The 14797-nt window shown below is 40.8% G+C and overlaps 1 protein-coding gene across 2 annotated transcripts in view; it reads right to left on the bottom strand.

Moving 5' to 3' along the window:
- LOC128428577 (pleckstrin homology domain-containing family A member 5) overlaps positions 1-14797 on the bottom strand; it is a 189365-nt gene that overhangs the window by 40473 nt on the left and 134095 nt on the right. For both annotated transcript variants that reach the window (XM_053414784.1, XM_053414788.1), the window contains exons 5-7: positions 12555-12608; positions 2935-3109; positions 548-652 (exon numbers count right to left, since the gene is read on the bottom strand). In XM_053414784.1, the coding sequence (XP_053270759.1) occupies positions 548-652; positions 2935-3109; positions 12555-12608 (334 nt within the window). The remainder of the gene's footprint in view (positions 1-547; positions 653-2934; positions 3110-12554; positions 12609-14797) is intronic.

Consider the following 14797-nt stretch of genomic DNA (forward strand, 5'->3'; position numbering starts at 1 on the left):
GACAGACACAGGAAGAAAAACAAGTGACAGAGGTCAAAAACATCAAAGTAAAACAGGGTAGAACAAATCCAAACTACAAACAACTGAGACACAAATCCAAAAAGCAAACACAAGGAAAGAACAAGGCCTAAGTCCAAAGAATGACAAGTAAATTCAAAGTCCATACAAATTAAAAAAGTAAGTCCAAACAGATAGTTTCAAGACGTGACTATGGTCATTTTATGTCAAGGACATTTTATGTCGAGAACATTAATGTCATTAATGTACAGTCATGAGATCAGAGCCAATAATTTACATCTCAATCTTCAAAAGGCAAAAGCAAATAAACGCATCTGCGAATATATTATCTACTGTGATTCAATGTGGTGTCACAGAGTGTAGTGAATAAAACTGCTACTTTCTGCGTACTATATAATAGCCTATGTGTGTATTTCATCTTTTATATCTTCTGCTTCATTATCACCTATTCCCTCAGTTCGGTCGGTCCACTCTCATCCACACACAAACTCAAACACACCATATAGAAGTTGCATTTTCTCCCCCATACCTGTTTGTAGAGCCAGTTGCTCTTGACCGCAGGTGCGTTGGGGTTCCTCCTGATGGAGTTGGACCTCTTGCCAAAGTTGTGAATTTTTTTGGAAGACCTAGATGGCTGTGAAATAAAAAAAAATTAAAATTATGTTCAGTTCATATACAGCTATATATTACACATAATGAAATGCACATATTTGAACGAAGACGTCACACGAACTAACGCGACAGTAACAAAAACACTGGAAGATATAATCCAAATAAAAATTGTCCACATCATCAGATTTCTTCCCCTAATCTCAACCAACAATGTGACATGACAAGTGCACTGTGCATTGATTTAAAAAAAGATATTGTACAAAAGAACAGCAGCTACAGAGGCAGCTGTACAGAGCTCATTAAATGAAAAATATTCTTATTCCCTATTCATAAAGTCTCACTTCCTCAAAATGCAGCACAGCAGCACAAAACCTGTTTAAAGCAATCAGTAGTAGAAAGGTACACAATGTCCTGTGGATACGTTTGTATTAAACAAATTTCAATTGAATCGCATTTAGTCATCATTTTATGATTGTGTTCATTAGAGTAATATGTCCTGCAGTGGCACAACTTTTAGACCAGCACCTGGGCCTGTTTGCATCATGCAGATGTAAAGATAAAGCAGTGGACAGCTCCACAATTCTATTCCCCTGCATGTCTGTACATATATTGCTCTCTTCTTTCTTTTCACACCACAACATCCAATGCAATACATTCTCAGTCAAGTACTCCCTGAGGAAAGCCTTGACAGGGTTGGGATGAGAGGAGAGAGGAAAGCTGGGAGGAATGGAGGAGAGAGAGATCTCTGATGATAGCCTCTCCAAATAATAATACCAATAATGAATGTATGATTGAGCAGTATAGTCAGATCTTGATTATGTAGCTCTGGAAGCACAGAGAATGAGGACAGAGACGAAAGCACAGACCACAGGATATGATATCATATACAGTATATATACACAGAGGGAGACAGTAATGCTCAAAGCCTCATTACCCATATGTTGGATAATGTTAATGGGTAATGGTAGCATTTTAAGCTAAAGTAAACACAAACTATTTAATTATTTACACTGCAAAATATGCTCAAAATATGCTCAGCTACTTTCCGACATTTATGACCTTATTTCCTGAAATGCTTCATCTTTCCTCCTCATCTTCACACAGCCTGTGTGTGGTTCTATTAAAGATGTTAAGCCCATAAATAATGACTTCCAATGAATAAATGAAACTGTGCAGTGTTATGATTTCCTTTGGCCAGTTCAAGCAGAAGTAACACATCAGTTATTCATGAAAACGTCTGATTTGATCTACCCATGCATATTTATTTCCTGTGCATTTGTGTGGTTTATCAAGCATTTATAAATGCACACGTTGTACAATCTAACAGAGCAGTGACCCACTCCAGGACACTTGGTGCTAGATATAAGGGATGTTTGCGTCCTGAGGTTAACCTACAACATTATTGAAACGACAAATCAGCTCTGAAGCAGTTGCAGTAATGGTTTATGTGTTATCTTCCATTAAATACTCTCATTCATTCCCTCAGTTATAAAAAAAGTACAGTTGAAAACTTCTTGAAACAGAGAAGCTGCTGCTCTTGCATAATGCCGTGTGCAATCTACTCAATAGTTGGAAAGTTTGGGAAACATCTTTTTCCTTTTGGTGGAGAGTTAGATGATAGCATTAACATAAGTTCATTTCTTTATATTAAACATAAGGCTACAGACAAACACCAGTTAAACTGGAAACAAGGGGAACAGTGAACCTCACTCTGTCCAAAGGATGCAAAAGCTGACAACCAGCAACTTAAAGCTGGCAACAATATGCCATATTTTGTTGGTTTGATTAATTCAGGTTCAACTGCTATTGAACCTGTTGAGACTCCAGAACGATATGGTTTCGAACACTGCATTAGTGACAGCCATAGAATCCACTGGAAGGTAAATATGTCTCATTTGTCACATCATACTTTGTCACTTCTTCTTTATTGAACATTGTCATCCTCAAGTCAGTTAAAGGTCACCTAACAATTAATAATAATATATTATAAAAAAAAAGTGTAAAAATATATGGGCTTGTTTTGCAGGATTTCATCTAATGAACTGTTTCACATTGCAGGTTCATTATAAAGGGATGTATCCTGGAACACTACATACAAATATATCAACCTCCCAGCCAGCCAGCCTTGCCATCTTTACAAGGTCTGCTAAAGATACTTCATAAATGTAACTTTATTAGAAAAGAATAGGATCATAACCACATGCATCATTTTCACTTTTTATGAGCCCTGGTCTAAAACACCAGAGGTCTAAATCTCTTCAGAGCTATGTCTAACATTCAATTTATGTTTGTCTGGAGACTGACCCGTGTGGATGATGTACAGGTGGTGGCGGCTGTAGTGGCCGTGGTGGTGGGGCTGCCAGGAAAGGTGCTGTAGTCGGAGCCCCCTGTGTAGTTTGAAGCCTCGCTCATGGTGCTCATGGGACGTTCCTTCTGGTCACTGCTGCTGTCCTGCTCTGACGAAGCCTTAGGAGCCGGCCTGCCACAGGGCGAAAGAGATAGAGAGAAGAAGAGAGAAGGAGTCAGTCAGACGGTCAACCTTTGACCACACAAGAGCCAGAGGGTTTGACGGTAACTTCAGCACTAAATCTGGGAAGCAGGTGGGTGGTCAGCAGTGCATAACAGACATGAGCATGGGCACGTGTCCAGACTGTAGTTTTTATGCAGCTCAATGCTCAGCTTTCCATGCAGAACTGCTCTCTGTTGGACGCCAACACTCCTTTAACAAAAAGCCAAGGTTGAGAAAATTTAACATAAAAAAAAAAAAAAAAAAGTCTCCTTTAACTCAGTTATTTCGTTTGTCCCCTTGAAACACAGAGATCCTATATCAAAACACATTTGAAGATGGTCACATGGAAACATGAAAGGTGAGGTGGTATGAATATAAAACCAGAAAGTAGATGAGAGACTGATGAATTAGAATATTTGATGAATGCTGACTTCAGCAATGACTCCTTTCATTTCTTCATAACGCTGTCCTGGTTGTAGAGGAGCACAGCAGATATTAAAAGGATCATTGCCATTTTTTATGTGAGCTCATAACATGTTTCTTGGGCGTATCTTCTGGGCAAGAAGTCAAGATGTTCTAGTATGCTCTTCCAGGGTTGGGCTTTGTCACCTATTAAGATACTTTCATGGAAAGTACCTGGAAGGGGTAGTTGAGGGATTGATTGTCCAGTTTGGTGCCGTCAAGATTGGATCAAGGATTTGATCATGTTTGGATGATAGCTCAAATGTTTATTTCTATCCAAAAGGAGCCATATGTAATGGGTACACACTTAAATATAGTGGTGAGAAGTATAACTGTGCCCTTCGATGCATATGTGCTTGTGTTTGTGTGTGCAAGATCGAACTTTATTGGACTTTGCTACCAAAATGACATACAGGTTGCTAATCTCAGAGGTACAAAGTCTCCAAGACAATCTGAGTCCAGCCAACTAATCAGCCAACATCTCATCAGGCAGTGCCTGTCCTCTCTCTCCTAATGATACACTGTGTCTGTTGGGGCCATTAAAGAGATGGAGGTTGTGGAGGAGAGGACGGGTAAAGTTGCTTGAGTGAGCGCAAGTGGAGGAAGCAGAGTCGAGAGCTGGAGAAACAGAGATAAAGAGGAGAGCTGGTCAAATGAATCACGGCTCTCTGGGATGTCACCTCAGATTTACACCTCGATGTTCAGCCAGTTTAAATGGCCTGCCAACTTTGCCTGACAAATTGAACCAGCTCAAAGTTTTGTTTTTGCCTGGAGCCCATCAGAAGGACAATAGCTAATGTGAGAATAAGAAGGTTTGACGCCCTGGAGCCTGATTAAAACGACCACACAGTGACAGCTCTACGTCTGCTCCCAAGATCAGGAGAATATGAGTGAATGTGAGTGTCAATCTGAATATCAATGAAGCTGGAGGCCCAAATTATATTCAGTGGGACACATGTATCTATTGTTGAAATCGTTTTTTTATTGCTTTTGATATTTTTTAGTGGCTCAGAGTGTGGTGCAGGTTTGCAATGCCCAGTGCCTAGGGTCAGTCTGATGATAACACTGAACAGTTTGGTGATCTGGACACCTCAGATTTACTTACTATTTTACTGATGTTTATTTTTGGCTGCCCTCTTGTAGCTGTAACACTGCAAATCTCATTTCATCTAATCCTAAAGAAGCATTTGGCAGTGTCTTTAAATCTATAGTGCAGGGTATCAACTCATTGAAAGCTTAATTGTGTGGATTGGCACTTTCAATGCGAACCGATTTAGATCAGGGCAGGTCAGGGCTTTGTTTTATTTGTTAGTTTCATCTTCTTTAAATGATTTAAATCTGTAGAGTTAAAACTCAAGGAATAAATACTTTTACTATCACGCTCGATTTCAAAACCTTGCATGCTGTGAGAGATAAACAAACAAAGCGTTAGAGAATTTTATCAGCAGCTTCCAATTATATTCTACTATATTCCCAGGAGCAGGAAAATGTTTTCAGGGGGAAATCTCTGAACAAACTCACTGTACCCTACCTCCCTCTACCAAGTCAGTATGAAAGCCTCAACATCTAACATCTGAAGACAATGAAGAGCTGAAGGGTACTGGAGTAAACATTGTACTGACACTCAAAATGGATACTAATGTTGCATACGTTGGACATTGGTAGCTTTGGGGCTGCTCTTCAGCTGGACTGAAACAATGACATGATACAGAAATCACTAGGTGGTGGAGAATGTTTGTACATCCACACAGATTGGGTTCTTCCAAATATGTATCACCATTACCTGCATTCATAAAGGCTGAATTCAAACCTTGTCCTGACACCATTTCTAAATTGATGCAGATACTCAGTCCATCTCTCCTCTTGCTCCACATAGTATACAATAGAGATAATTTGAATCTTGAAAAGTCATTTTCAATAGATCACCAGCACATGTCACAACTAAACTCAGGACCTTTGTTTCAGCTTCACCTCCACCCACTCCTTCCTCCAATCATAGCTCTACACATGCTTCCTGAATAAACTCTATACGTAGATCTGTGCTGAGGAGGAAGAAGACTATTCCTATTCTAGCACCTCCAGGGTTGTTTGAACTGAACAACGTGGTCAGTATATTTGGAGGAGAACTTCTCTGATATCAATGAAGTTATAGACATTATGTATAGCTATGTCTCCTTCTGCAAAAACTGTGATTCTTACCAATGAATTTAAGATTACTTTTAACAACAAACAAAGGATGTACACAGTCAACAATGGTCTGATATGTAAAAGGAAAATTATTTAAAAGAAGGTGATATCAACGCAGAGAGAGAGCTAAAGACAGATGTGAGGTAGAAGGTTCAATAAATGAAAAGATTGAGCAGAGCAGAATACTAATGGATGGGATCACAGAATAAGAGCAACAGGGGAGTCTTTGGATGCTTCAAATTCAGATAAACACCGCTTTTGCTGCATTTGACAATGATGTAAAGAGAGTGACAACATCTATGACCAGGCTCTAAAAATCACGCAGACCTGCTCTACACAATCCTTTACACCCTCGGTTCCCAAACTGGGGTACATGTACCCCAAGGGGTACGCGAAGTGGTTCAGGGGGTACGTGGGGAGAACATTTTATCTGCGTTTTCAAAGTGAAAAAGCCCATTACATTTTCAAACTGAGCTATAAATAATCGCGCAATATTAAATAGTCTGAATAGCCAACTCGCATTGCCAAAAATACCCATTATCAGCAAAATAATTACACTGCCAAAAAAAGTTACAGGTAGGTTAGTGACCGTTAGGCAAAACTAGGGATGGGCATAATTAATCGACAATCGATTAATTGATCCTTAAGAATTTCGTAGATGACATTATTTTGTCATCTACGATTATTATAAGTCCTGAAATCCCTGACAATTTCAAAGTTTCAAGTGTTATAGGCTGTATACGTGCGTCGGGGGGGGGGGGGGGGGGGGGGGGGTACGTAGCTGGAGATTGAATGTCTGAAGGGGTACGAGACTGTAAAAAGTTTGGGAACCACTGCTTTACACAATCTGTAAAGGTACTGAATGTCCACAAAACCTTGCTGTCACAAACGCAATAAGCAATATACCCAAAAAGGATAAAAAGATAGTTCAGCGTCATAGACTTCATTAGAGAAACTCATCATGATCAAGAAGTTTAATGAAGCTTGCAGAAAATTACAATTCAAGGTCACGCCTGGTGAAGGTGTGACGGATGCAGTCTTCCTGTTTTAAATGGTGGGTCACAGTGTGTAAGTAAACATCTCTGACCAGCCCGACTCATCCCCCCCTTTCTTGACATTATATACACTAATGGGTGTCAACTTGCAGGGGAGGAACAAGATCATGCACAAATGGTGGATAATTTAGTGGCTTGGTTTGAGGAATCTTCTCCTCCATGTAAATGTGTCAAAAATGAAAGAGGTGATGATAAGGTAGGGTCTTCATGGAGCTAAACTGTTTAAAAGAGTGTTGACATTGACCTAGTGGTGAACTATAACACATTCTGTGGAATCCCACGTTGAAGCTACCTCCAAAAAGCTCCACCAAATACCCTTCATCTGAGGTAATTACTTTATTTTTGAAACTTTCTGCAAATCTGTTTGTAATCTTTTGTATTACTGTTCAATAAGAATCTACTTGAAAGTCTTGTTAAAATATTAGTAAGATCAGAAGTCAGACCAAGCTTATGATCATATATTAACAGGGAAGGGCAGGTGTGAGGGCTAATACTGGATCTCCAGGACCATCCACACTGGAGGGAGGTTGAAGCGTGGGCCATTATTTTCAGGTCAGATGTTTTAGGGATGAAAAGACTCTTTCATCCCATGAGGAGTGCCGGTGGTAATATGTGCCCAATGGGGCACATATGTGTAATACATGTTTTAAACTCATGAACAAAATAGAACGACAATACACAAAATATTTGACTTTGATTTTGTTCACTAATTTTGAACAACTTGATAAGCAGATGCATTTTTTTGCAGAGAGTTTAATAAAAACTGATTTTGACCAATTAAAGCTTTTCGCAGTGCTGGATCTCAGAGCCCTTAGTGTCATGAATTTTTAAAAAGAGATTCCTGTGGAGCACTTGATGCTCCCAGCAGTTCTCCATCTCTCAGTTTTGTGAAAGCACTTTAGGCAAGTCAGCTTGTCACATTTAATACGGAGTTCTTCATTGGGGGTAAATTAGTAGTATTAGTTAGGGCGGCTGCAGTGGTGAATTGCATGTATGATTCATTACGTGGCAGCATTCTGAATTCTGAATAGTGCCGTAGAAGCTTCAGCAGGTCTGTTTGAGTTACACATCACCGAACAGCTTCAGAAAGTTGACAAGCACCAGGTTACACCCTGGCTGTATCTCCACTATATCTGAGCCGTTTAGTGCATGTCATCCATTTCATCCTTCCCCTGCAGTTCCTTTCTCCCTCCACTTTCACTATTTGAGAAATGCACACAGGCCCAAAATATATGAAAAATGTTTTATTATGGCTTTGGATGGCCCTGTCTAATCATGTCTTCCTTTTGATGGTGGTGTTGATAAGCGTCATTTTTAATTAGGAGGATTTCTCATTGATTTACTGTGTGTTTTTGCTGGAATGAGGGAAGAAAAGAAAAACATATTAACAGAGAAAAAATTTGAATCGAGCTCTGTAATACAACAACGGATCAAAGGACAATACAAGAAGGGAAAAGCGACAATTTGCAGTAACAAACCCAAAGAGAACTCTTCAGCTCTATGTGGCTCCAAAGCCTCAATTAGCTCATTGTTTTGATTTTCCAGCCCACAAAACTCATCTTGAATGTGTTTGGTGCCAGTGAGAAAGCTTTGATCAAACCACTGTATACACTTCATGCTCAGTATGAGCACATAGAGAAAGTTCATATCCTCTGGTGCATGTCTCCACCAACAACCCCTTGTGCTCTGTCCCAATTCACTTAGCCAGACCACTTGGCCCTACCCCTTGGTTTTGCAAGTGGCCGTGGTGGGCTGGTGTTGTCCCGTTTCACTATACGAATGCTTTACAAGTGGACTTCATATATGAAGTTTGAATAAAACTACCCAGCTCGTGTTTTAAAATGTTCAGTGCGGGGCAGAAGTTTCTATGCACAGGACTAATGTTACATTGATATTACAGATATAAATACACTGAGTGTGTGTTGATCAATAGATTAATGTGTCCTGTCTGTCCTGCAGTTGTCAAATGTGTCACTTTTATAATGTTGGTCGATAACGGTTGTTAATATATTATCATTTTTTGATATTGTCCTGACTCCTAGGGGAGGAATTTTTAGCCCACACCCTTGTGGCTCCATTTGGATGGTGACACTTCCAGCAAAGGACAGTATATCTGGCGTTAGGGCCAAGGGAGAGGAACTGGGACAGGGCCTTGGTCTGTATCAGCCTGATATATGAGGAATACATGTTGGGTTTCAGATAGAAACACAACTCTAAATGAAAGCAAATGCTTCTCCATGTCTGCTGGATACAGAAAAGTTTGCATACACAAAGATGCCACTCTGCAGACCAAACACAAAATATATATAGCAAAGTGAACATTCTAAAAAAGTTTAATCAAACTTGTTGTCTCAGCAAAAGCTAAAGATTATGTGCTATATCTAGCTACTTCCTACAGGGAATTACACTGCATTGAAGGCTGCTATCTATCCCCACTGTCTTCAAATCGCTAAGACACCCACAATGTGGGTGTAAACACACCAGTCTATTCACAGCAGCCTGGCAATCTCACTGAAGTAAGAGGATACACAGAGGGATTCTGAATAAGAACATCTTCATTATGAAATCTTTTTCAGATGAGCTGGCTACATTATAATAGAGAACGACTCAATTGTGTACATGTGTTTAAAATATGCAAGTGTGAAGACATTTAGCTTTCGGAACCGTTGTTAGAGGTGGTTGTTGTGAGATTGCTCCCACGGTATGGTGACGCTCTTAAATCACCTTCGGTAACAAAAGCCCTACATGTAGGGAAGGGTGACTAACACAAACACACAAACACACACACAAAATGCCCACTTATCAAATAGCCAATCTGTTTTTTCCCTCTCGTTCCTTTTCAATCCTTCCCACTGTCTCATCTCGTCTGCCTTCTCATCTTTCAGTCACACGGTGATCTTAGCCTTTATAAACCTTTCCTCCATAAACCCCTTCCCCTCGGTTGCTCTGTGTATTCCTACTTCAGTGACTTGCTGATGAAACTGGTTTGTGGGAGCGCTGGTGATGCAGGGTGTTACTCAGCCATCTTAGCAGGATCTAAGCAGAGAGCTCTGGAATGAGATAAAATGGAGCTTTCCCCATGATCCATTTGCTTCCAGTTTGGCTGCCCCTGCACTATAATCAACAACGTTAATTTGCTGTGAATCTTACTGATGTAATGATGACTCAGTTCTATTTCAAACATCAATCTTTTTGTCCTCTGTTTTAGCTTACTTGTTGTTTAAGTCATTATGGGAACATCAGCTGATAGTCTAGCATGGCCATCTCTTTTTTAATGCCTCCCTGCTGGCGACAGCTGGAACCTAAGGCCTTGTGTTTTTAGAATGCTGTGTAGGAATTTCCTCACATTTGGGCTCGAGGATGAACGGATTGGATTCGGTGGTTAATGGTCAGACAACATCTCAGAATCACCTTAAGGGGATCTCATAAAATTGTTTGCTTTGATGGAAGACTGAATGTTTAGGGTTAATGTGACCTCACAGCACCAGTTTTGGCCAGAACCCATGACTTCATATGCTTGTTATAAAAAATACACTTAATATGTCTTATAAATCCCCTTTTCTTCCACACGGACAAGACCAAGGAAATGATCATGGACATGAGAAAGGAGAAGAGAACTCATTGGCCACTGTTCATCTGGGGGCTTGAGGTGGAGAGGGTGAGCAGCTTCAGATTCCTGGACGTCTACATCAGTGATGACCTCACCTGGACACTAAACACCACCCAGCTGGACAAGAAAGCACAACAGTGGCTGTACTTCCTGAGGAGGACCAGGAAATTCGGCATTTGTCACCAAAGATCCTCAGCGACTTCTACAGCTGCATCATGGAGAGCATCTTGACTAGCTGCATCACCGCGCGGTATGGGGGCACCACTGCAATGGAGACCACTGAGAGGATCACCAGGACATCACTTTCTCTCTGCAGGACATCGTCTAGAGAATAGCCTGCTCCATTGTCAAGGACCCCACCCACCTCCAACACCGACTATTCACAACTCTGCACTCTGGTAGAAGGTACAGAAGTGTGAAATCCAGGACGTCCAGGCTGAGGAACAGCTTTTATCCAACTGCCATCAGACTGTTAAACCCTTACTGGCCCTGATACCACCCTGGACTTCACCTCTCCATCGGTATCAGCAGCAGAGTAACAAAAACTGATAATATCTTTTATAGAACTGGGGAATTAAAAACAAAAGTCTGCCTATTAAAAGTCTGATTCACTCTATGGTAAAATAAAATTATAGATCGAAAAAGCTAAATGACACTAATGATTTCCACTTTGGAAGATTTCTAGGCTGAACCAATTTAGCCTTGGTTGAAAATCATTTCAGGATTGTTTATCACTGATGAAATTCCCTTTTCTTTTATTAGTCCGCTGCTTTGATTTAATGAGTCGCAGTTCTCTATGAGGCAGTTGAAAGCTTTTACTGGGAGAGAACCCTGTCATTCGGCAAATAAAACAAGTGTGGTGGAGGAAATACAAGGCAGACAAAAAAGCACTGGTTACACACTTCAGAGGAAACTTGAACTTCCCCTGCTGTATTCTAGCGGCATACACATTATTCATCTGAGCATCGAATCGTTTGAGCATTCTTGTTGCATTGTGGCTCAGCAGTGATTCTCGCAAAGTCTGAAATAAAGTCAGTCGCAGCAAGACAAAACAATGGAGCTCTGAGTTCAAGATAAATGGAGCTGAATACAAAGCTGGAGGATATATCCTGGATAAATGTTTCAGCTGTCGAGCTCTTGAAACTCAGATGTAACGCCACAAACACAGTGGGCAATTTTGTGTTGCGTTGCTATTACATGATATGATAAATACGCTTAAGATCAAGTGGCTCCTTGGCCCTGAGTCCTGCATGCTCCTCCCTCACAGATAAGGAAAGTAGCTGTGCTGTATGTCGAAGTTTTACCTCAGTTTCTATCACTCTCTGTCTTTGATTTATTTTCCTCCTCTCCCTACAAGTCTGTTTTCTTTTGTTAGGTAGAGTTTACACATTAGCTGTTGTTGTTTCACTGTTGTCCATTTCCATTACCTGGTGGAAGCTACTGAAAACTTAAATGGAGACTTTTTCCTAATAGTTTTGTGGCAGATAGATTTGCAAAGTGAATTTGAAGTTAATGAAGAGGAAATATAAACACACATGAGCCTTTTTCAGACACGGCCTCCGAGTAAAATCTGTAGAAGTAGCTACGGAGTTTACCCAGAGTTTGCCTTTCACAGATGCACACCACAGCATGAGGTTCTCTGTTCAGACGCATTCACAATAGCAAAAAATCCTCCGCATTTTTCAGTTGAGAGATGGAGCTCTTATCACCAAAATCTCCCTCGATACATTGCTGTCACTGCTTTTTTCAGCGGGAGACATTTGCTTTCTTTTAGTTTTTTAATTTTTGCGTCTGTCGCGTGTTAGAAGCGTCGTCAACCCCCTTTGAAATGACAGGTTAAAGCGAAAAAACTCAACCAGCAACCTGCTCCAGTTCACGTCTTCATATTATATTGTTATATTATAATTTATGACATTATATTGATCATCTGATTTGAATAATCAAGACATAAACCAGATGTGGAGCTGCTCATTTAAACTTGCCCATTGCTTGACATTCTCCATGCAACAGCGTCTGGGGTTTAGTCACTGCAAACTAGTAGTGAAAGCATAAGGGCTGATAAAGAAGCTGAAGCTCTGTCAGTGAAGTGAGGGGTCATTACCTGGTGGGAGCCTCTGTGGGGCTGTCAGGGTGGAAAAGCTTTCCACAACTCTCGCTAGAAACAGAACAGGGGAGGGAGAAAGAATGACAATATAATAAGAACTCAAATAATGACTTAAAAATAAAAAATCGGTCGTGCTACATGGAATAAAGAATGGTGGAAATGATATAATCCAGAATAAAGACATGTAAAATAGGAAGAGGGAGTACTTCTTTCATCACTGTAGATGAGGAAGGGCAAGTATCGTTTTCTTGCCCGTGCAAATGAATCATGTGAATCCATGTGAAGCTTTTGTGGACAAACAGAAAAAAGTCTTTGTTCTTGTAAACACCAGTCTGCCACTGTCTTCCTCCAGCCTGTCTGATCATTAATTCATTATCATGCTATTTTTCCTTTCAGCTTTACCAGTCATGGCTTTGATCAAACCGTCAGCCCACCAACGTTTGCAGCCTCCCATTAGTCCAACATCACCACAACAGTTACTCTCGCTCTGTTTTCCTTCAGATTTTCAGTCTGGCATATCTGTCTGTTATGGTTTACAACTGTTTTCCTGTCTTCTAATCTCTCCACGTTGTTTGTACAGTCACACAACTGAAGACATGTGAGCGGAAACCATGAATATTTAAGTACGGAGGCAGATGCAGGAAGCAGGAAGAAAGAAAGACAGACTGACAGAGAGGAGGTCAGAGCTCGGCACATCTTTCAAAACGCCTCAGCCTCAAAACTTCTGAGGACGGGTTGAGAAGTAGGCTATTAACAAAGCATCAGGGATGTGAACCGAGCAAGAGAGCAGTGAATGTATCACAAAAGAAGGGACTGAGGGAAACTAGAGAATCATTAATAACAGCAAGCTTCAGAGCGGTTTGCATTCCTAATGAGGTTATTGGAAGAAAACTTCTCCCCCAGGGGGAAAAAGCAACTTACTGGATGAGGGTTTTAGGAATCGCTTCATTTAAACTTTTCAGTGAGTGACTTTTGAATAGATGAAGAGCTGTGAAGCACTGACTATCATTAAACAGCCTCGGGCAGTGCAGGACTAGAAATCGAATTTGTGATAGGGAGAAGTATCAAGAGACGACTAAGAAAGGGTGAAGGATAACAGAGACACAGTATGCCAACGAAGGATGTGTGAGAGTCCGCTCAAATCACAATTATTCATCTGTATTGCACTGTTGTAGTCCATAATCCCAAGTTCATTTGGCTTCTTATTAGAAGGACACTGTGGGTTTCAAAACTGGAAAAGGTGGCAGTCTATGGTTGGGAGTGGGGAGGGTCTGTAGAAGTGGGTGCTACGGCCACCTGCATGGCCAAAACTCAAACTCAATTCCTGATCTGGATCACATGCTGATCATTGAGATTAGACAGGATGTCCAGATCCAAGCCGTGTGACCCATGTGCTTTAGTTCAGGGTGCTGGCTCACAACATTCACTGATCCCATTCAAACAAAGGAGAATTCTGGTCTGTTGAGCTCCAGTGAGTGCACCTGTGGATATATTCCCAAAGCCATTGACAGATGAACGGATGTTAAATTCAGTACATAAGTATTAAGTTTGGATCCCTGACTGTGGATCCAAACTTAAAGCGGCTCAACAGCTCAGTTGTTTTGGCTGCAATTGAATTTTGATAATATCTGTTTATATGCATTTAATATAGTTTTGGGATTTGATTGATAACAGGTTTGAATGGCCATAATATAATCAACATCGCAAAGCCAAGATTTCACTAGAAACAGCAGACTTCATAAACACCATCTTCCACAACAACACCAGCATCTTTGCTTTCATTCCCACATGATTTCAGTTACATGAACAGACCTGTGGGAACTGAGGCAGCAGTAACATAAGCAGGCCTTCTTCTTTTTCTTTTTTTTATTGGGAAATGCAGCAATTGAGATAATATGGCTGAATCTGAACATGTTGACCTGTCTCCAAATGACTGGTCATCCCAGATCTCCAGCAGCAGCATGACAGCACTGTGTGGGTGTGTGTGTGCTTGTGTGTGTGTGTGTGTGTGTGTGGGGGTGGGTGTGTGTTTGTGTGTGTATATATATATGAGCGTTCCCTTTTCGGTCACATCCAGCAGCCTCTGAGACCGTGAAACCACTCCGTGATGCTGTTTATACCTCTGTGATGTGCTGGGTTAAATCTGAGCAGCTGAGATGATCCTGAGCCTGGAGGGGAAGCTTAGAGCTGGTGCGCATTCGTTTTCATATTCTTTTAAAGTTTCAGAGGAAAAGGGAGAG

This window comes from Pleuronectes platessa, chromosome 22 (assembly GCF_947347685.1).
Source record: "Pleuronectes platessa chromosome 22, fPlePla1.1, whole genome shotgun sequence".
NCBI classification, from domain to species: domain Eukaryota; kingdom Metazoa; phylum Chordata; class Actinopteri; order Pleuronectiformes; family Pleuronectidae; genus Pleuronectes; species Pleuronectes platessa.